This window comes from Buteo buteo, chromosome 9 (assembly GCF_964188355.1).
Source record: "Buteo buteo chromosome 9, bButBut1.hap1.1, whole genome shotgun sequence".
NCBI lineage: Eukaryota > Metazoa > Chordata > Aves > Accipitriformes > Accipitridae > Buteo > Buteo buteo.
The window spans coordinates 10194311-10218530 of NC_134179.1; the positions used below are offsets into that span (position 1 = coordinate 10194311).

The following is a 24220-nucleotide window of genomic DNA, read 5'->3' on the forward strand; positions in this document are numbered from 1 at the left end:
TCTCTTGACAACTGATCTGATCCTAATCCAAATAATTACTTACACTAGTCATGCATAAACTATATGCCGTGAAAATATCAAGAGTCACACCAATAAACAAGTAAATCCTGCTTTCACCATTAAAAATTCTCCTACAAAAACACTTTCAAAAGACAGACATGAAAAAGTTAATGAGACTGTACTTTAAATTGCTTCTGAGTGACATCTTGCCGGTCTGGACGCAAGAACTCCAAAACCAAGGGAATGATATCTCTGCAACAAAAATTGTACGTTCCCAAAGCTGTGAAAAATGCTTGCTGAGCTTTACTTCTGACCTGTGGGAAGAGAGACATTATTAGAAAGTCTTCTGAATCAAAAATATACTATACAAAAATAACACCCTTACCCATTTCAGTTACTTATGCACAGAGTTTACATGAGGTATTTGTGCACAGAAACAAAACTATTTGTAGAAGGTTGTAAATAGCATGCTTCCCCTCACCCTTGTTGACAGTTGTTTATAAAAAGTTACTTTTTGTTTCTAGCATTTACTTGAGAACAGCTACAAAGTCCAAGAAAATTCTTTATGCTGCCAAAACCAGTCAATGTGTTTTTAAGACAATTTGAAAAGCAAACAGCTAGAATAACAGATGCAGTTAGTGTTACTCTAAAGAGCCTGTAGACATGTGGATGGATCTGAACTTACATATACACATGGAGTTCCCACTGGGCAAAGAGTTCACAATCCAACTATCAGCACGCTTGTTTTGTGTATTTTTAAGAACTAGGATGCCATCATAGCTACTACCTAAAAGTAGACTTAGCTTTTCAAATAGTATCATGAATCATATAATCACATCTAAAAACCTCGATCTGGTATATTTTTATTAATTTTAATTGAATTATTGTTTTTAGAAACTTAGAATTAAGTCCCTCAAAAAATTTAAAATTTGTACCCTAAGTTGGCAGCCTCTCCACTCAGTTAAGTCCTCTATTTGACAAAGAAGGGGCTTAAAGCAAAACCTATTTCAAAACTGGCAACTAAGGCAAATGAAATAAGTAAATATTTCATGTTGCCATGGAAACAAATCGAAAAGCGAAGGCCCTGAAAACATAACTTGAAAAGATCAACAAAAAACTCCATATATTTCAGTTTAAAAGGGGTTGTTCCTTACCTGACCATATGAACTTGTGGACAAACACAAAAGATCTCTGATCATCTCCTGGTGGGAAGTTTTATATTCACAGCCTTCCATCGTCAGTGTTCTCAGCTAAATTGCATAGAAAACACAAATAAAGGACAGATTGTTTTTACATTTCACACATGTAAGAGAAACACTAGTGCAGGATTACTGCACCTTTTGCTAAATGACAATGTAACAGATCAGCTTTTCAGGTAAAGTGGTTAGTGAAGATTTAAGTGAAAGTATTACCTCATGCTGCAACATAACTCTGTCTATCAGCAAAGCTCTGATATGCTGTTTCTTTCCTTGAAGCTGTAAACAAATGCACAATTGGGTTTAGATTTCAGTATTCATATTAGCAATTTGTACTGACTGAATTCCCCATGTACTCTTTTTCATCTAGAAACAGGCAAATTTCACGTAGAAATTCTTCTTGAAAGACAACCTTGATTATTTTGCCCTGGTAAAGTTTTTTTATTTGCCTATTACTCTGTAAGCAAAATGAAGCTCTGGTCACAGAAATTTCTCAGTTAACAAGGACCAGAATGGAGCATCATGCCAAATCTCAGACTTTGGTCCAAGAATATATGCAAACTGAGGGTTACTACAGTTCAGAAATGCTAAGCTATTTGCTCATAAGATTTCCAAATAAAAGTACAAAAGCACTGCAAAACAATATTCTTACAAAGGAATTAGATTTCAAAATTATGAAAACTGATTAGGACAATAACAAAAACATGAAAAAAGTCCTTCTGAAAATTAGGAACTATTTCCATCCCTCACCTAAGTTCTACAAAGAAAAATCACTGACCCTGTTCTCCATTGACTTTTTCACTAGATTAAAGCTTTTCCATCGTGAATCAAACTCATGCTTGTGAGATCCTTGGAACTGTAAAACATCACTAATAATCTGTAAAAAGAAAAACATGACAAAGAGTGATTATTTTGCAAAACAAGTAATCTTAAGTAGTACAAATTATAAGTATACCTTTATTATTAGAAATAAAGACTTGGTATCATCTTCCGAATTATCAAGTATATAGCCTGCAATTGGAAGAAAAATAATTTATTATCAGACAGGAAGAGAGCTTTAAAAATTAAACAATAATTTTATTTCTATAAAGCTTGAATTTAAGAATTATAGGCAGACAAAACAAGTTCCTCATCTATAAAATTATACTTAAAAGCACAACACAGTACTTTTTAGATAGGAGTGGTTAAACTTACGCAGCAATTTCCTTGTAACCCTTGCAATTGTTTCTCGATAATTCTCTCTTGATAAATCTACAAAAAAATGAAATATTTCTTCTTTATTATACAGTACCATAAAAAGCAATTTATAGGTAAGTAAAACAGTGGAAAGCCAGAGCAGACTATTCAGAATTGGCAGTATGGCCTATTATAAAAATAACCACCTCGTTATATCTAAGGACACCACTCTCATAGGGCCTTCTTTGGTTTATCAAGTCAACAGTATGGTTTCTATAGGTATATAATCTTATTTATCTGCCTTGACAGTTGGCTTCATTTCTAACCACAGACTGAGGCAGATTATTTAGCATATGAAAAATGAGTAACAGAGTAAGCAGGGTAAAGAAGAAAGTCAACAGAATACAGATTTTACCTATCAGGTGACAAAGCCAGCAAAAAACTGGGGACTTACTCCCCTTCAATACAAGTTGGGGAACAGACATTCCCAACTTAAACAACAAAAAATGCAGAAGAAAGAAGGGTCAATGATACAAGCAGTCTCCTTGGAAAGTTTTAAAGCAGAAAAATCTTAATTGCTGCAGAAGACCACTAAATAAACGCCCATTCTCTGTTACGTGTTATATGGCTACAAACTCACCACTTGCAAAGTAACAGACCAGATTTTAGAGGAGGCATTAAAGCACCTAAAACTATTTAATAGTCTGATAGCAGTCACTGTGTGTCTCACTACCCTATTTAAATAGCCTATCTTCATTTGGAAGATAGTGAAGAATACACACAAAGCCTGAAAAACGCAATTTTCTTCTAATGGAGCTGTCACAGCCTTTAACAGGTTATGCCTTGGTTCCGTCTCTCAAGTGCAGTCCTTGGGTGACGGGTGTTGCTTTCTGCACCCCTCATTTGCACAGAAGTACAAGGACCCAAACCATTCTGACCGGAGGGCTGGACCTGAGCTCCCATTCCCAGCCATATTACTGCAGCAGATTTGTATCTTGTATACCAACACTGAAGATGAAAATGTGTGTACACAAGAACACCTGTGTTGGCCAAAAAAGCCCATCTAATGAGAAGAATCAGAATTATGGTCTCAAAAAGAACCTACTGTTTTTACAGCAGTAAAAAAAAAAAAAGAAAACAACACTTACAACCTGTCTGAACAGAATTAGGACCTACTTACCATATTCAACACCAGTGTACAGTTTTGTCTCTTCCAAAGACACCAGACTTGGGACCCTGCATGAAAACAAACCAAGTATTACTATGCATTACGGAAATCATTGACTATGTGAATTTCATTGACATTTAATTCATTTTAACAAGTTAAATTTCATGCCAGTAGCGCCAAAGATGTTTGGATTTACTAATAGTATGCCTCAGTTCTAACGTTTATAAATCAACCATACCTATGGGCCAGACTGTTTTTTAGAGACAAGTACACCATAAAGACACCACCTTGAACCAGAACCTCGTCAGTTCTGTTAAACAGCCAGAGATTTGGTCTCATTGTGAAACCTATGAACACACTCATCAAAACAAGCATGGCTCCTCATCGCCTTAGTCTAGGAAAGACAGGTGAATTTGACTGCTGAGGCAGAATCCTTTCCTGACAAGTTAAGCCAATAAAGGTTTTCTGACCTTGGTCCTATCTTTATAAAGTAATGCACCCATTATCTACAGAAATCCTACTTCTTGCTGCATGAAGTTCACTGTTAATAACCATACCAAGAAAATAAAGCCATGCTTCTTCCAGGATTTGGGTCAAACTTATCCATCCAAAATATTTTTTAAAAAAGTGAATTCTTAGTCTTTGTGGATTTGCTTTTATGCAACCATGCAAAAAAAATACAGACTCAGTTATCACATGCCAATGAATTTAAAAGACATAAGAACATACCCTACATACACCCAGGTCTTTTGGCAGGGCGGGGATGTATTTTGGTTATATGGTTTTAGTTTGTTGTTTTTTTTTTTTTTTAAAACCTACAGTCTTATCCCCTAAAACATTAAGATTGACAAATTCAAGCTTTCAAGGACAAAATGCACCAGTGTATTATATTAAACAAATAGTATCAGCAAGTAATCTGTATAAAAATTATCTTCACATAAAATTGCATTGACAGTATAATCAGAACAAAGCTAACTGAAGCAATGTGAATCTACTCCTATTACAAATGCTAAATAACACACCAGAAAACTCTAGATTCAATATCTGAGCATGTGCTATGAGATACTAAAATAAATTTTCAGATTTCAAGCAATGGCAAACTTCTATCTGTCAGAACCAGAAATAAGGGTCATGTTTCTCCTGTATAAGTGAACACATTAAAACATGAGCGCTACAATTATTGTGCTGATTAGATGAAGGAAGAAAACTTGCAACCAAAAATTAGGTAAACTGACTTTGCAACCCTTGTAACAGTCACATCTACACCAAAAAAAGTCAAACTGAAATGGTTTTTTCTTAATTGATTTGAACATCAAGTGAAGTCTTAATTTCATTTTCCTCATTGTATTTCTTGTAGTGCCAGGTTAACTGGAAAATAAGCCATTCCAAAAGTCTTCCCACTTTTTCCCCCCCCCAAAAACTCAGCACTGGCATAGGTGCTTAAGGTACAACTTGGCCACTAATACAATTTCCAAAATATCCAACATCAATCCAGTACCTTGGTCCTGAATAAATAAATATAAAGTTTCTATGGTCTCACACACTTACTCTTTTAGAATAATCTACATGATTGTCTTTGAAAGTGTTTGCTATGTATTTCTCCAAGATCAGATCTTTCCAGGTGGGAAAGTACAGAGAGGGGTTATTTCTACAATTAACATTTGAGGTGTGGGTGTGGGGGTGTGTGTGTGTGAACCTTCCCACCCCAAATACTATTACTTCTTAAAAAAAGAAGGTAACAGATAAATCCAACAAATCTCAGGCAGCTAGACATTAAGCAATTACTTTTTTTTTTTTTGTACAGGATGCTGGATATGTTGATAGGTAAATGAGTTCATAGTAATATTTTCTACAGTAATTTAATGTATTTTTACCCTTAAACACAAATTAAGTTCAAATAAGGCTTTCCTACCTACAAGGCAAGGAAAATTAAAGTGCAATTTCCCAGTTTTCCCTCAGGTAGTCTACAGAAAAATTACAAATCTTCATGCTTCCTTCCCACTCCCAGAAAAATGCATTCAACTGTTCTTTGCCAGCCAGGCAAGTTCTGAACCAAATCTCTAATATTTAAAACAAAGGAAAAAAAACATTCCAAGCTCTCTCTACACTTCAGGTTCCTGAGCAAACCAGGAGTAACAACTCAACACATAGCATCCAGTAATCAAGAACTAGCCTGGTATAGTCCTTACACGCACCATGACATTACTCCGCAGGCAGAACCATTTATTTCAACAAGGCTACTTTATGTTCAAAACCAACAAAGTTTTATAGCTGGCCCACAAACTAAGATCCATGCTAGTAATATTCAGCATTGTAAGTGTCAGCCACTGAGCCAGAGAAAACTGTGTTTTACTTTGAACACACAAAAGGAAGAGGCATAAAGTGTTTTTCTTAACTTCAGTCAATACTGATACAAGACTTTCATGACAATGTCTCATGCAATATATAAATAATACTGTGCTTCCTTCTCTATCAACAGTTTTCAACACAAACTGCCAAGAAAACTTATGAACAAAGAGTATCCAAAGTCACAGCTGGAACAGAAATCCCAATTAAAAAGAACTTTGAAGAATTCACTCCCCTATTTGCCACAGTACAAAAACTAAAGCATATTTATTTGAGAAAAATTGATGCACTAAGTTTTTCAACTTCCAGACATTTTACAGAGCACTTTATTCAAGTCTCTGTGTAAATATTCTCCTCAGTATATAAATACAGTTCAGCAATTGTATACAGCTTTTCTGATACAAATAACTTCTAGCATCACTCCACTGAACCAATTGCAGAGGAAGTTTTTCTAATTGCAAAAAAACCCCATGCCACATTAAGGCCTAGATCAAGGGCTGCATCAACCTATTTTGACATAAGAGATTAAGAGACAACAGTCGGAAGGTGAACAAGGAGAAAACAGGGTTACTCACCGTGGAGGAGTAACTGTTTCCTTTTCTGTGTGCAGCTCCCCCAGCAGAGCTGGGAAGTTTCCTGGAGATGCCAAGAAAGGTTAGCTAGCCCTGCCCCTCAGCATACGGTATCACATCCTTACACATTTAAAAGAAGCGGTCTTATCCTTGACCTGCAGTCTGAACACCTTCAGTGAAAGGACATTAAGAAAGTTCCTACCAATGTCTGTAGCAAGAGCAGAGCAATACTGCATCCTAACTAACCAAGCTGTATTTAAGAGGGAGACAAAAACTGGATGTTCTCTGAGTAACCCTGGTTTTACTTCCCTAAATCAACTGCTTAGTGTTACCTCGTTAATAAGTAGGCTGCAAGGAAGGGAAGCGAAGCGAAAGAGAACTCAGCTGAACACCAGTGAAAGATTTTTCAACCTTAGAGAGCTTTACACTGTCTGCATTTGAAATAATCTTTATTTGCAGACCATTAGAGTCATTATAACAAAAGGACATTGATATCACTTACAATTACAGTGGCCCCTCAAGAAAAAGGGTAGGCTGCATGAACAGAAACATTATGTATACCTGCACACACCTCGTGTGGCAGAGCAACCATTATATTGTATTTCTGCAGGCACTGAAAAAATTCTGTATTCATTTTTCCCCAACTATATCAGGATAATTCATCACAACTCTGACTATGGCTTTGAACACCGTAATTCAGCCACAAAAAACTACTGCCATTATAAAGGATAAGTCCTCACAACCTCTGGCAGCCTCAACTCCTTTTTTCCCCTTCCCCTTGTAACTATCCATTTTGCATTAAAAAAGTAATTCACAGAACACATCTGAAATTAATGGCATCTCTACTACAGATGAAGAACACTATGTGGAATAATAATATAAATACACACTATTGAGTCATGAAATAGTTTTCTATTAATTTGTTACGCATGGCACTTGAGAAGAATATTCATTCAATCTCCAGAACATATGAAGTTTAAATTCCTTGCTACTTACAGACTAAAAAATAAAAGGTCAACACCAAGTGCCACTTAGTAAAGTTCTATTTCCTACTGAAATTTAACTATTCTTTTCAGTTCTGACAAGTTTCAACTACACAGTTTATTTGTGCACAGAATGTGCATAATTTTTCTACTGAATTGTCTGTCTCCTCCCTAAACACCTGCTCATGTATGAAACATTCACAGTAACACTAAGCATTTAAAATAGCATAAGCTATGATGGGTTTTTCAGAAGGATATAAATTATTTGTCATTCATGTAAAACACAAATGAGAATTTTGCTCCCAAAATTGGGAAGAAAAAAAAAATATCACAAAGTACACATAAGAACTGCTTGGTCTCCAAAGAAGTTGGAGCATTATGAAACCTAAACCATTTATGCTCAGCTTCACTAAACAAGGAAATCACTCTTCAAGCACTTCACAACAGCTATGCTGACGTGTATACCGAGTGTGTGGATGCACACACACACGAACACAAAGTGTATACTTTTGGGTATACTGAGCATACCCAAATCAAGTGTTGGTCAATTTAACAGTGTGTTTTCTGTACTAAATATATCACTTTTCAGTTTGAAGACTACCAGTCATCAAACAATTAAAAAAAGGGAATAAGAGAAACTAATGAATCAACATGAAAACATTAACCTAGATTGACAGGAGATTCAAGAAGGCTTAGGCCAATATAGACACTTCTACATTAACAGAAGTCTGAAACCTTTACTCTAACCAGTATTTATTAAGCCATGAAAATAAGGGCACAACTTGATTTTGTCTAACAAGGAGAACATACAAGACCAATGCTGGGGAATCTTATTCAGTTTCAGCTTTATCAAACAACAAATAAAAATTTAAAAAACCAACACACAACAGAAAAACTTTATATATTGACTATTCAAGAAGCAAATCTATTTTCAATAGTTAATAAATAAAATAAACACAAACTGCTGAGACACAGAACAGACTAATGTTAACAAGAAGAAATTAAGAAAGACATTTTGAAATTATTGGGTACTCTCAGATGTTTGACACTGAGGAACAAAAAAAACCTGTAAAAGTCCAAAGAAATGTACCAAGTGACTTCCCACAAAACTTTTCAAGATGAAAAGTTTCTGTAAGTGAACAGTGCAACAGACTTTTAAACATTATTTCCATAAATAATGGAATGTATTATCAATGGAATGTATCATCAATGTTGATGAATTGTAATACACCATCTATAAACAAAAAAACCAGAATCCTCGGTTCAAAGTACTACTACAGTAAAATGTAGTAGTCTCCACACCAGTGGAGAGGCCTTATATTTGCAACAGCTCTATTCTCCTACTGTAGAAGTAACTTCAAAAGAATTACAGTAACAACAAAACACCAAACAGCAAATAGTTACCATGTTAGTGGAAGCAGTCTCATGCATTCATCTCTGCAATTTATTATAAAGCAGAAAGGTTTAGAACTTCAATCCAGATTCACTCATTTTCTTCTCCCAAAACAGTGCTCATATCTCTTGTCATATTCTCATTCCTCTAGAAGACTGCCACATTTATTTAATACTGTGATTTAAAATCCAACCATCCAAAAAACCCCCCAAACCTCACATCTCATGCATAGGAATTTTATGCAACAACACAGGTCAATTATGACAACGAATAATGAAATAAGCATTTGGCCAGCTTGTGATATCTGTGACATACGGTCAATATATAATTTTCGTAATTAGTCTTCCCTATTGGTGGCAGGAGCAGCCTGCAGGCAGGTAGAGTTCACAGTATGAACTGAACCATCACATCTAGTTCATCATCCCGCAACACACAAAGTTTTAAAGTTCATTCTAGGCACATATTTCTTCTGCTGAGGTTCAATTTACATAGCTCCAAGCTCTCCCCCATCTATGTCACTTTCCTTTCAATAAGTGAGCAGCCTAGAGGATTACAAAGGAACAAATACTCATCATCTGTCTGTCTTGGCAAGACTCTTCAGGTATCCTTAACCATCAAGATGAAAGAAAATCTAGCAGTTACACCTAGTCAGCTCTACTTTACAGCCAGCACAAATAACAATGCTGTACTACACAGTGTGTGATCAGCTATGGTTCATTCGAGTTAAGTGGCATAGGAGGTATGTGACAAAAAAATCGCATGTGCCAGTTTGTTTTAGAGGTATACATGTAGAATTCTTTTAACTGAAATGCATCAAGCCATTTACCAATACCTGCATTCAAAAACATTCCTATACTACCACTTTAGGACAGTGAATATGATCACCACTAGTGGCAAGTACTAACTGTGAATACTCAGTATGTAAAATAAGGGTGTTCTGGGTAACTGACTTAGTCACTTTCAATAAAAGCCCTTCAGTTTCAAATCCGAGTGCTTTATGGGCCTTCCCACTATATATAACGGGAACAGGCTTGGGAATGTAAACTGCTATCTTATAAAAAAAACCCCAGAAACTCACAATACAATAACAATTAAAATCAAATTTTTTTTCTGTTTTAATAGCAAGCTCATCAGGAGACACCTCCTACATTCAAACTGGATGTAATTTTATGGACATACAGGATAGAAAGTAGTATTCACAGGAAGCTGTTTCATACTGCTTAAATCAAAAGATATCTCCCTCATTACAAATATTCCAGTTATTTCTTTGGGAAGGAAGCTGAGGGAGTTAAGGCAGAGGAGAGAACATCTTCCTTCTTGGTGTAAATCCCTTCTGCGATCCTTGCTTACATACAGTAACCCATTAAAACAGAATATGCATTTTGTAAGAAGCATCACTAGAACAAACACCATCTGTCCTGGATGGATGAACTCAGCCTCATCTCAAGATGCTAAATTGATATTGTCCTTTATAACTCTTCTTGCTAAGTAAGTTGAATAAACTGACAGGGATCTAACATTTATCTGATATCAAGTGCAACAGGATCTCCTTAAGCATTTAGTCCACCTTACTAGGCCAAAGTACAATCCACTGTGCACAAATGCACTCTACTTCCCTCAAATTGTCTCCTTCGTTAAAAATCTGTGTTCCGTTTGTGATAACCCAAATCATACAAAGAATAAGAACTAAAGCTTACTTAAACCAAATTCATTCAACTTCAGTGGGCAAATTCCAGAGTCCTGTGTAAAGTCACTGAAAAGATAAATTGCTTTAATTATGTTTTTAAAAAGCAATGTAAACAAAGTTTGGATGTAAGACCTGCTCACAGTGGGCAGAAGATGTTTCATCAATATGCATAAAGTCTGTCCAAAACTAGATAATGATGGATTCTGAAGCTCTGCAGACATTTAGTAGAATGAACTATTGAGTTCCGAAATTCAGATTATGCAAGACAAGTCTGATGTGATTTCTTTAGTAACAAATTGATTTCAGCATGTTCTCATGTAAATTGGCTATATTTAATAAGGCAGCACAGATAACTAATAGAATGAAGCAAATCTGCCATAAAGTATACAAGTAATTTAGAAGTTGATTATAGGCTAATGTCTTAATCTGTACATTAAGAATTCACAGACCTTGCCCAACAATATAAAAAGATGATTCTAAACACCCCACACCAAAACAAAACCAGAGAGAGTCTACACGAACACATTCTAACAACAGCTGCAATTCACTCTTCTTCACAGGTGGTGAGGTTCTTCAACCAAATGAAGCTTCAGTTATTGACAATCAGATAGCCTAGACAAGGGTACAAAACTGCTTACTCTTACACAGGTGTTTCTTCCTTGATTAATAGATTACTACAGCTACAATTTTTTTTTTTTTTTTGGTGGTGGCATTAAAGACTTTTTGGGCCAAGACAGCCTTGTATTTTGAAGTTCAAGAACAACAAATCCTTCTCTTTTGAAGGACCAACACCAGAAACTGTCCTTGAACCCATGAGTCACGTGAATTGCAAGCGTCTAGTGCTTGCTGCCTAACAGACACCAGGGCAGGATTCAGACTGAATCAAGCAGTAATGCTAACACGCTCCCACATTTTCCCAATATGGACCAGCAGCACATTGATGGTACAGGAACAGTCAATGCCTCCTGAAAGGTGCTGGAGTCCTTACAGATAATCAGCCTGAATATCCTGCACTGCCTCTTTAACTAAAAGATTAGTTCCTTGAATTTCTTCCATAGTCAATGGCAAAAGATGGCTTCTGCAAAGCTCCCCGGCTTAACAGATGTTCTCAAGAGGAGCCTCTCCCACTGTACAAGCTGCTCACAAAAGTTAGGCACCTGAAGTAAGGTGTTTGAGACTGCATCAATGCTCCTTGGCACTTTTAGTAGCTGGTACTTTGGCAAAAAAATCTCTAATGACCATATAGTCACCAAATACAGACTGCAGCCATAAGCTTAACTGAAAGCCTCCATATTTTAAAGGTGATCTATAACAACAGGAATACTGAGATCAAGCTCATAATTGACTCTAACATTAATATTTCAACATACTTTCTCAAAGAAATCAAACCTAAAGCAGCAATCCCATCTATTAAGAAATAGTCCGTTTTAAAGCCTGAACTACTGTAACGGAACAGAAAGTTCCTATTACTTCCAAAATGAAAGTTTACTCAAGCGTTGTTGCTAGAGTTCTACTGTATGCTGGCATCAGCAGCCAGGTTCTGCTCTGACATTATTCACAGGGGTCTGAGCATTCAAATGGGACTTACTTCCTATTTTAATATGAGAAGACAGCCTGCAAGAAGTTAAGTTCAGAATGTTTATGACTTTACTCATTCAGGGTGACAGGAACATTAGTAAGGTGGCAGTGCACTATGGTTTGAAAGCTTCTTTAAGAGGAGGGGAAACACATGAGTAAATGTCTAGCTTCCATTTCCTTTACATGAAGTAGCATCAGCAACGCAGTGCCATCACCTACCTTTTTTAAACATTTTCAGTGTCTTGCACGGAAAAAAGGACTTAAAATTCTTTCATGCTTTAAGTACTCTAATGTTTATATAAGTCACTATTTCAAATTTCTGTATCTTTATACTAGTATAAGAGTTCCTTAAAAATAGCCACTAGAAACAGTCCTGTGACAATAGCAATAAGAAAGCACTAAAAACCAGTATGAAGTAATATAATTGCTAAGAAAATTTGTGATATTAAAATAAATTCTACTTACAGATGAGCCACCCTTTCTCCTTTTAGAGGAGGCAGAACGTTCCCAGAACCAATCAAGCAGTTATGCACTATAGCAAGACACTGCTGCACATCATCTCTTAAACAAAGAAAAAAACCTGATTACTTATCTGTTAAATGCTTGAAAATACAGAAATGATAAAACATATCTCTTTTTGTGAAGTTTTATAAAAGCTTTTTTCTTTAGCTATATCAGTTCTAAACAAGAGAGGGAGCACTACAGAAATCAAGCTGTGCTTTTTTGATCCAACCTAATTCTGTTACAGAACTTCAACATCCAACTTTATTTTCTGAAAAACTTGCTTTGGAGATTTTATATTCTGAAACTGTGAAAATAACTTCAGTATAATGAGATAAACTAACCTCAAAACAGACAGCTTTACCCCCAAAAATTGTTCTGAAGAATTTTATCTAATCTCAGATAAAACCCATGAAATAACTCCTCACCCCAAGGCCAAGAAGAGTCCTTTCCACCATGAACAGGATGAGGGAATACTTTCTTTATAAGTTACTTTTTTTACAGTCTGAAGATAAATTATAATGCAACAATGTGAACAATTTTTTTCTGTGTTTCTTTAGAGAAGGAATTGTTTTTAAAGCTATCTCATCTAAAGCAGTAGCCTTTAGTATAGTTACAAATTTTGCCCTTTGTTCTTGTCTTTGTGGAACGCAGCTCTGATTTGTAAAAAAATTCCTTTCAACCCTCTTAAGAGGTTCCTTAACCCAATAGCTTAGTACTCATGCATTACTTATCAACTCTCTAAATGCATGTGTTCAACAAAGGCTGTTAGAATTTTTCATTTTATCTTTTGTAATAGAAAATGTTACTCTGAAACTCCTAAATGTATAAAAAAAATTTGATTTCCAATTATTACTTAGTGGAATACTGGAAAAAAAATTTGACAAGAATTCAAGCTCTAAGAATACTGCAATTCAAACCACTTGCAGGCTCATCTACTATCCCATTTATTCACACCTGTTACTCCCTCAGCAACTAATGGTATTCTCTACTCTTGCCACTTTGCTATCTTGCCATCCAATTTAATTTGCAATTCATGCACTTGGCCATATTCTCCCAAATCACCACCATTTATTTCTGTTAGGTAGCACAGGGAAGCCTTGACCAAATCAAAGTCGAATTCCTTTACAAATTAACAGCTTTACATACAAGCTGTCAAAGAGGAAAGAAAACCACAAAAGAAATAAACATACAAATAAACCAGACTTAAATAGGAAGCATATCCTTTCTTCTTTTAGTCCAAGTATACTTTCTGATTGCAGTTTGGTGGCATTGACTTGTCAAGCATATATTGTCTTTTTCAGATAAAAAAATGTGGGAACTTGGTCAGACAGAAAAATATTTAGAAGTCCGATACACCATGCCCTGTTTCACATAGGGCTGCGCTTTACAGCACGAGGTATGACATCACGTGCTATGAACATCAACTGAAGTATATATAGGTTCAAGGACACAAAGGTTTAACATGAGAAATAAAGAATGTTCGAGATTTAATGCTTGTGAACAGCTTTAGCTATTTGATACTTATAAATGCTTTAGTACATACTAAACTCATTATTATCTTGTGCTTAGGAAACTATCCTTATGAAGCCACTGTTTCACGCTAACAGAGTTTAACAAGATTGGGCAACAGTATTCTTGCCTCCATTCCTTTGTTATGCCACTGACTCTGCATTACCTCCTCAGTTTCAACACTGCCACTTTTTTCAGGGACACACTATGTACTGAATCCATTTAGTCGTAGGAAGGAAGCAGAGAGAGGCAGATTTCCAAGCCAAATCAGTTCTGTGTTCCACTTCATAGCTTAGTAATACAAATGGTTGTGCCAAAACAACAAGGTAAGAGTCTAGAGGAAGAGCTTTTTTATTGCTGACTACAGTTAAATGGAAATGTAATTTGTAGTACGTATTTAAAATATTCTGGAACAGAGAAATCCTTATAGCAACATAAAGTGTTTTATGATTTTTTTTTTTTTTTAAGAGCTTTTCTGTTCAAAATAATGTTATCCATTTTATGAAATGCACTTCCAAGCTACATGTACTCTTAAGGTTTAAAATCTTGGAAATCTTGGAATAATATCGAAGACAGTGTAACATAGTATTTTACTCCTCAATTTTTGTAGTGCCAGTACAATTGGCAATAACTACTTAAAACAGATGTGAGTGGATAAATGCACCTTCTCCATATTACATATCACCACTAACCTGGACATTTCTAGTTTTCCAGTTGCATAGTGCTCTAGTTTGGTGAGCTCAGGCTGAAGAAAAGTATCCAGCAAATAAAAAGCAAAGTTTATTTCCTCAGGTGAAGGAACATGCCACTGGATATCCAAGTTCCACAGGTCACCTGGTTTACCCCAGTCCTATAGTAAATAAAGACATTTCTTATTAATCAAACTATGTAGCAAATTGTCTTTTAAAAAAATTAGCATTTAATATTACTAAAAAATCCCAAACACATGAACTAGTTACTGCTGTAAAGCGGTTATCCTGATAATTCCAGGAAAAAAAAAAAACAAAACCACAATAAAACCAAATAGAAATCCCACAGCTACTATAAAGTCTACATGTACCTGGAAAATAACACATACCTGAAAGGCCTAAAAGGAAAAGGACTGTACTCATCTAACTGAGATATAACTTTATTATTCCTTTGGCTGAACACAAATTCAGGAATATTCTTAAGTACAACTGCGACTTTTGACAGTCCTATAGAGAACATAAAGAAGCTAGCCCATTTAATAATACTTCTTTTCAGTTTTGAACCACAATCAGGAAACTTTGTACTTTCATTTTAAAAATAAAAAAAGAAAGCTAAATTTTAAGTTGGACTTTCCATACAATGCTAGGTCATCCCATAACAAAGACAACTTTTTATATTTTGACTTACAAAGAGCTCAGACTTGCTATAGAATCAATGCCACTTGAGTATTTTGAAGAGAAAACTCAATATTTATTACTAATTCATATTCAAACATGAAATCCATGCTTAGGACTGTATTAATAGATAGGCCTTTGCTGTCTTCACTTTCCATTTCCTGTCTTTGTCCAGTTTTACATGGTAATTTTATATTTTGAAACTTCACCATCTGTTCTTAAAATGCCTGACTGATCTGACTGGACAAAAAGTACGAAGAACTGCAGCAATGCACTTACTCAATGTAGCCTACTATTACGTCTCTTCCCTGGAAGAGCAGGCTAGTCCTCCATGAGTGTTACTTGAAAAAGTGACAGAACTGCAGTTTTACACTGGGGCAGGGTAGGAAGCATGTAAGTGACAAACTCAAGCTGTTAATGGCAATTAAGAGTTGATATAATACATTTGATATATACATTTCCTAAAGTAGCCACTGGGGAATTTTTCAATTTCAGAAGAGGAATTTAAGAAAAATTTTTTGTGTTGGGGCATTTAATTAAGATTTGTTCATTTGTTTTTAAATGAATATCTGGCCCAACTGGATGTCCTCATCAGTTTATAAAACTGTACCAGCTTTCAGTAACAAGCATTCAATTACCTGCAGTTGTAAAGTTATGTAAAACAACACTTTTCAGCAAAATGCAGTTTTATATTCATATAAGCCATTTCAAAATGAAAACTGCTGCACTGTTCATCTGTAATACTGATGAACTGACCTTAAAAGTCTTAACAGCAAACTACCATATTACTTTTGACAGTTTCAGTAATTTTTTATATTGTCACTTCTACTTTCATTTTATCTCAAGCTCAGTGTAGAATCATTGTTCATTTGTTATTCTGCCTACCTGTAGAATACCATTATCTCCTTTCTTGTAATTGCTTTGCACTGATGTACTCAGTTTTCCATGCACTCACCATTACTTGTTGGATCTGATAAACACATTTATATGAAGAGGAACAAGGAAAGGCTGCAGTTCTCATCCACAAAAGCAGATGAAAGACTAAGCTTGTCCCAGTGCAACAATGCTTCCTATGACTGGATATTTAAGTTAATGTGAACAGCAAAATTCTCCTGCTAAACTCCAAACTTAACTGTTTATACCACTGCACTTCATGACAGCTGGGTCTCAACTAAATGCATCGTATGTTACAAGATTAAGAAACATGAGCAGGCATTCTTGCTTTGTATTATCTTACTGTAGTCATGCAATCATTGTAAAACATATGTCATAAAACACTAATATGTCATGCTATAAAACTACTCAAAACAAGTCAGTATTCATTTTTTGCTATCGATATAATTTTAAGTAACTTGTAATTTGCCCTATGTTTCAAAGCCCAAAGCATCTTTCAATTACACTTTCCATTGCTGCTACCTATGTTCAGAAATCTGCAAATAAAACCAAATAATATAGTGTATGATTGTTTTTTAAAAAAGAAAGTCAAATCCTCTAATCCTAAATAAATTAAAATCCTTGCCTTGATAGGAAAGTATTCAGAAAGAGGCTTGTCAAAGCCACCTGGCACACTGCAGTATTCTGTGGGGTAGATAAGTGTAGCAGAACGAAGAAGATGGTGCAGTAGGTTACAAGACAGAATGTAACCCTGCTTACAGGTTAAATGTAGGGTTCGCTGCAGTATCTTCCCAAGCTGCTCCCTGTACGGTAGCAACTTCTTTCCATCCACTCGAGTGATCTAATAGCAAAGACAAAGATTTCAAAGGTAAACATAACTGATTTTGTTCTAGAGGACTAAAGAGAGGATTATGCTGCTCAACTCATCCTGTACCAAGTTTCATTCTGTATGTCACGGTGAATTCAAATTAAATACTGAACTTGCACATGTACTACCACTTCTACTGCTGCTGGAAAAGTTTAAGTAACACACAAGAACTATGATATACATCGCTTCTGGACCCTGTTAAAAATTTTCTCTCTCCATCCCTCAATAATTGTATTAAATGCTTTAATCCTATTCTACATACACATTGTACATTTACTTCCCTCAAACAGCAGCCACTTATGTCCCATTTAAAATTAGATAAGAAAAAGAAGTTATGCAGTGTCATTCATACAACATTTACTTTAATAGCAGAAGGTTATTTTCTTCTTTCAGGGACATTAAACAGGATTCAGTAATATACATGCATGGGAAGAACATTCTTTGCAATACCTCTGACAAAAGCTGAAGATTCCAAAGTAGCTCCTTATCTAGTTCTTCATCATGTAATACATCATCATCTAGAGGAACAAGGGACAAGCACTGCTGTAATGATACTGAAGTCAAGTTTTCCAAACAAGCTAAATCATAAACCCAACGCTTGCATCCCAAAAGTTTACTCCCAACCCTTCTATTGCAACCTTCCAATTCATATTGCACCTGTGTCCAACTGGAAGTTACTTTAGCCAATTTAACATCTTGAATGCTTTTTGAGAAATTGAGAAATGTCTGGAGACATTGTAAAGTGCCACATTTTTAAAGAAGCATACTCCTGTAGCTTGGTAGATTTCTGTCTTGAAATTACACATAAATAGTTGTTGGTTTGGGTTTTTTTAGGCAAAATAATGAACAGAATTAATTTTCCATCATTGAAATGAAGTTGTTGAAAACACACGGAAGTTTTAAATATTTTTTTCATGTTTAACAAAAGTCACCCCAAACCAAAGTAAGTCACACTAGAAATCTTACAAACTTACTGACTGTGAGGTGAGTTATAACACCGCAGCAATGTGGTACAAACAGCTTCAAGGATTCCTCAGGGCGGCACTGGAAACGGCATCAAATAGCCCATTTTAAAAAAAGATGTCTTATGGAACTCAGCGCACACATTGATAAACAACTTCTAACAACATTATTGAAAAAGAGAGAAGAATAGATTGTATCTCAACTCCAATTCAATCTAGAGTCAGTCTGACCTTGCAACTTTGAAACACTCAATAAAACCTGCTTTAACATAAATGCAACCCCAAAAAATTGTGAATAAACCTCCTGAAATATTCCTGTATGCAACCATCCAATTTTAGAAGACATAATACTAAGAACCACCTGTATTTACATGAAAATTTAAAGATCTTACATAAGAAAAAGTAGTAGTATTGGCTTTTTAAAAATTTTTTAAACTAAAGGTCAAGTTAAGTTGGAGCATTTTGTCTCACTTTTACTGCAGCTCGGCACATATCGGCAACCATTCGACCAGCAACTCTCGTCTCAAATATATTTGAAACAGCAAAGTTAAAAACCTTCTCCAAGGCAACCTAAAAATGAGTACAAAAAGACAGATGTTACTTTTTTTTAAAACAGAAAACTAGGTATCATAAAATGTTTGATGTTACACAGAAAGCAGCATCTGTACATAATACTGTATTCTTTCAAACCAGAAGACTGCAACTACGATTCACATTTAAAAAAATCACAATAGAGACAGAGAAAGCAGTTCTGTAGAATGTCTAAAGCGGAGTAAAATGCAACTACCATCACAATTAAAGCTGACAATACCATGGAATAAAAAGATTAAAACCTTATGTGAATAGTAACTGCTAAGGAAAAAAAAATCCTAAATGTTATCAGTACACGACTTGCACTCTATGCGACACATGTCTAATTGTACAACTACTGCCTTGAGCAGAAGAATAAAGCCTGCTGCAGAAGTAGCAATGACAAAAGGTTTGTCAAAATAGTTTCAGTTGGCAGGATTTTCAGGTTTTTTTTTTCTTGTTATTTATTGCAACACTCAGTTACAGTAACACACTGTAACAGGAAAATACATGACAGTGTCCACTATCATTAAAATAATTCAATTACAGGAAGGTCTATATTCCCCTCCTCCCCCCAAGAATTATGAACAAAACACACTAAGTGTTTTAACTGGTGACATAATGGGACACTGCCTTCAGCTGAAGACTGGAGACACTTCTCAAATGTTCACTTTGGGAAGAAAGAAGGTCAGATAAATTTTGTTGCCTAATGTAAGCTTGGGGTGCTTCTGAGAAACTACACAGAAAAACAGTTTTCCCTGAATAAGTCACAATCCGCTGAAAGGAAAACTATGCTATTTCGCATGTCAAAGTGCAGTAAAGCCAAGACCCTTAGTTAACAAATAAGTAGGGAATTCAACTATCAACTATTTAAGTGGCCAGCATGCTTTAAAGCAGCTTATTACCATCCAATACCTTGCAAGCCAAACGGAACTGTATAGTGTAGATCACAGATGATTAATACTGAACAATCAGGAAAAATACAAATCAAATACTTAATGACAACAAAGAATTAACTTAAGACTTACATTAACCAAGAGCTCCCAGACAAAATCATACCAAAGCATCCAATGCAATGGTTCAAAATGTACAAAACCTAGCATCTCCAAATATATACATAATGTAATATAAACAGATTAAAATGCGTTAACCCAACCTGCAATGAAGGAATCTGTCCATGTAACAACATGGATTCTCCACCCCCCTCCCTCAGAGTTAGTTTAATCCAGATAATTTTTCTGATCCCATTAGCCACATGGCTCCTTGAACAGCTTCTTTTGCCCAGCTGAATTAGTGGTAGGGAGAGGGAGAGAAAAGAAAAACAGGGGATGGGCAGGTTAGCATTACCATGAAAAGACATCAAAAATCACAGCCTAAAGTGATAAAATAAGCCGTTAGAATGATTTCTCCTAAGGTTTATCATCAGTTGGCAAGACAGCATCAAGAACCTAAGAGCTCTGTACTGATGTATGTAAAATCATAAAACAAATTGACATCAAGTCCTATACTTCCCCTGCACCCCCAGCCCTTTCCTTGGTTAAATGTGAAAGGTCACAACAGGACAATGACAGAAGGAAGAATCTGAATGCACCAGTCATTCACAACAGAAAATTAAGCCTCTTAAAGTTAGATGGAAAGCCCATGTTCTACATACCTTAAAGATATCCTTTGAACACTGGGTAAGGATTGTACTGAAAGTAGAAGAGAGACCTAATTCCACTAGACTCTCTAGATGAGTCATTTTCTCAGTTTCAGTCTCCTCTCTGGTTTGTTCTAGTGTGCTGCTCTCTATAAGTCCAAAACATCTATATGAATACAATAAGTACAATGTTAGTAAGCAGAACTTGAAAGTTTTATTAAGCTCTTCATGCCAGGCTTTCACTTGTCCTTCGCTTACTTACCTATCCATAAACTGCAGTACAAAATCCTCAAACTCAGCAGTTGCAGAGCACAATTCTCTTTCCACCTACAGTTTTCCAACACAAAAGAAGCACAAAAGGTTGGCTTTTCTTAAGGAAATATTAAGTTTATTTCCTGTATTAACTGTTTCAAAAACACTTCCAATTTTTAAGTGATATAGACCACAGTGCATTTCCCACTGAAGTTCGTACAGTCTTGAGTACACTACCTGAAACAATTATTACATTTCCTTTACACTGTCCTGTCTGATTTCCTGGCCTTGATGTCTAGCCAAATAACCTCTGAGGATGAAATCAGGTCTGCCTCCATGGATACAACCTTTGGCCTTACTACTGATCCTCCTTTCCAGCAGGAGGTCAGCAAGTGCCAACTGTGGTGGCAGACTTGGCTCTGCTGACATATTTCATTAAATATTCAGCGTACAAACTCCTCTTAATTTTTGACTGCTGCAGCTCTGGGGCAATGAAATTAACCTTCTTCCAGTAGCTAAGCGTTCAGAATCTGTGCAATCTGTAGCTACAAGCTGTTCTCTGAGCTACAAGAAGAGTCTTCTAGCAGTGGACAAGATTTTACACGGCAGTTGCAACTACCATAGCGGATACTGCTGCTGCTGCCTCATTTGTAGTATGCCAGATATAGCTTCACTCTCTGTGCTTGAACTGCCGTATCAAAAGCAGAATCAAAAGTGTAGTGGTACATAAAGAAACAAAAACTATTTCCCATTCTCTCCTGTATTTTTCTGCTACATGAAAAAGAAAAGGACAAAGTATTAGAACAATGCTGGAGAAATGGAGTGCAAGGAACTCTAAAACTAGAGATGTATACGAACAGCACTCCAAAGCAGCAAACAGGTGGGGTGACCATATCTAATAACAAAAGGGCAGCAAAGGATAAAACACAGAAGAGGGAGATGAGGCTCACTGTCTAATCATGTTACTATCTCTTGACTGGAAAAGATTAACAGCCATCTGAAGAGAAAGCAACAGAATCTCAATCAGAAAAAAAGAGAATCGTAACTGCAGAAACACTTTAAAGAGGAGCGAGTGTTTTCAAATTATTTCCTGTAGGAGGAAAAAAGCCCTGGAAAGTTAAAGAGTGCATTAGGTTTTTGAAAAATAAATACAAACAGATTTGGTTTTGGGGTGGTGGTTTTGTTGTTGTTGGTTGGTTGGTTTTTGTTTTGTTTTTTTAACACATACAAAGTTTTCAACAACAGGAGACCAAATTCCTTCCACAGTCTCCCAGACAATCAATAGTTATCCCTTTACCTCACTCTAATCTGGACTAGTTTTAAACTAGAAATGATGTATACATATCTTACAACAACACTGTAGCTTTTATTGGTTTGGGAGTTTTTTATTGCCACTATAATGTTTTACGGCGACAAGAAGTTTAAAAAAATTTAACAGTAATGAAGCTGCTGTTTTATTGGACTCAGAAAAATTTAGATGGCAAGGGACCTCTGGAGACCATGTAGTCCAACCTCCTACGCACAGCAGGGCAAGCTTAGAGTCAAATTACACCACACAGGGTCTTGTGCAGCTAAGTTTTGACAAAAAAAACATTAAACTGTTTGAATTTAACATTATCTCTACAACAACTTATCACTAAGCAGCAATGCTAAGAACATATGGCAAATTTGCACACTGATGTCAGCTCTACCACACTGACCAGAAGCTAACCTGATCCACATCTTCATTTCTTTGTTGCATTTTTGCTTAACCTCGCTTTATGTATACAAGAGTAGCAAAGCTGTTAGAGTTCTGAAGAGATTATTACATTGCTAGAAATTAAATTGAAAACTAGGTTATAGTTTTGTTTTTATAACCGCACAGCACTCTTACCTCTGAAAGATCATCTCTTTCTTGCAATACAGATGAACAATCTACTAAAGGCACCAAAGTAGAAAATGTTGCAATGAACTGGAATGTAATCTGTTGAGAGTTGCGAACAGCTCTTTAGTGTTATTGTATTCTACACATTAAAAAGCTTTTGCAATTAAGGTATGGAAGCTAAAACAAATCATTACATTAAAAAAAATATCAAATCCTAATTCTTCCATCCCAAAACTTCAATAGTTATTCCTGATTTCATATATAAAACTTACCAGTCAGCACTGTGCAAAATCCCCTCAATTTTCTGAGTAAAGTAACACTTATTTTATACTGAACTTTAAAGTTACAAAATCCCTATAATGTTTACATTGCTTGAATAGTCAATTAATAGGAATTCCTGAGAAGATGTGGGCTTTTAGGACATAATGTAATGAAAACCTAGTGATAAGGGTCTTCCTGTTGATCTTAAAAGACGAGGAATATTTCCTAGGAGCTTTGGAACATCTTTTATCTTGTTTTTTTAGAGCTGCCCAAGAAGTCAGTACAATGCTTACAACAACATGGAGTTAAAGATTCACTTCACACCGTCCAACAAGCTAAAAACATTATCCTAAGTTAGAGGCTTGTAATACTAACTTTTTACAAATAAAATTGTCCAGGAACAAAATCAGGCTAAGAACTTCTGGAAACATGAGTTACTTGCTTTCATACAAATATAAAAAAAAAAAAGCTTTCAGAGTGAACTAGTTGGCTAACTATCTTCTAAAAAAAAAAGGTAAGATTTATACACTCACCATACATTTGCTGAAGTCATTTGGATCCACCCCAGGCAATGCTCTCATCAGTAGAGGTAGCATGTGTGTTGGACCTTCAGGAAACCACTTCCCCCCAGACACCAGACTACGAGCTACTCCAATTACACAGCTTAAAGTAGCTGTGAGCTGATGAGGTTCTGTCAATGTCTCAAGTGCAGGATATGTTCTATAAAGTTTAAGAGCAGTCATATTAGGAACAAGAATGTTTCTAAAGTCTTCAAAGAAAATAAAAGTGGATTGCACATGTTATTTTCTACAGAATGGGTAGAAAATTTCTGCAAGAAAAATTCAAGCTCATCAATGGTTCCAAAATCTTTTTCCTAATATTTTTGCAATGGACTTAACGTTGCTCTATTAGAAAATGTTCCTTTCATTTGATCAGTCCTATTCACAACAAATTCAGGACTAAAGAATGTTAGCAGTTGCAGGATAGCAATTAATAACTGCATGGCCTCCTAGATTCAAAGCTATGATGATTTTCATGTTTGAACTTTAAGCTAATGCAAGCTGTGAACTTAGAAGTGTAAGGCTCTTGTGACAAGTGTGAAATCTTACCTTGACTGCCTCTAAAAAAGATAAGGGATATATTACTTAATGTTACATTAAAGTCCATACATTTTTTTATAAAAACCTGTTACATTACTGTGACTTTTAAACCTTTTTTTACACTAAGTACTTTTTAGCAAACTGCGTAACACTTCCTACTGTTATCAACAACCTACAGTTCAAATGAGAGTCATAGTGCTACCCCGTCCTATGTCATTTGAAGCACAAAGGACCTACATCTACTCAACAACATGAATTCAGAACTGCAGCCAAGGAAAACATACCAGTGATAGTTTGAACTACTGAGGAGACGTTCAGTCTGCTCTCAAAACAG

General features: G+C 35.7%; 1 protein-coding gene across 3 annotated transcripts in view; it reads right to left on the reverse strand.

Moving 5' to 3' along the window:
* PSME4 (proteasome activator subunit 4) overlaps window positions 1–24220 on the reverse strand; it is a 71996-nt gene that overhangs the window by 22568 nt on the left and 25208 nt on the right. For all 3 annotated transcript variants that reach the window (XM_075035341.1, XM_075035339.1, XM_075035340.1), the window contains 17 exons: window positions 23320–23506; window positions 22535–22624; window positions 20672–20736; window positions 20425–20575; window positions 18672–18770; window positions 18213–18282; window positions 17689–17756; window positions 16996–17211; window positions 14805–14962; window positions 12565–12660; window positions 3553–3608; window positions 2391–2447; window positions 2152–2207; window positions 1975–2073; window positions 1413–1475; window positions 1155–1250; window positions 183–314 (listed from right to left, as the gene is read on the reverse strand). In XM_075035341.1, coding sequence (XP_074891442.1) covers window positions 183–314; window positions 1155–1250; window positions 1413–1475; window positions 1975–2073; window positions 2152–2207; window positions 2391–2447; window positions 3553–3608; window positions 12565–12660; window positions 14805–14962; window positions 16996–17211; window positions 17689–17756; window positions 18213–18282; window positions 18672–18770; window positions 20425–20575; window positions 20672–20736; window positions 22535–22624; window positions 23320–23506 — 1759 coding nt within the window. The remainder of the gene's footprint in view (window positions 1–182; window positions 315–1154; window positions 1251–1412; window positions 1476–1974; window positions 2074–2151; window positions 2208–2390; window positions 2448–3552; window positions 3609–12564; window positions 12661–14804; window positions 14963–16995; window positions 17212–17688; window positions 17757–18212; window positions 18283–18671; window positions 18771–20424; window positions 20576–20671; window positions 20737–22534; window positions 22625–23319; window positions 23507–24220) is intronic.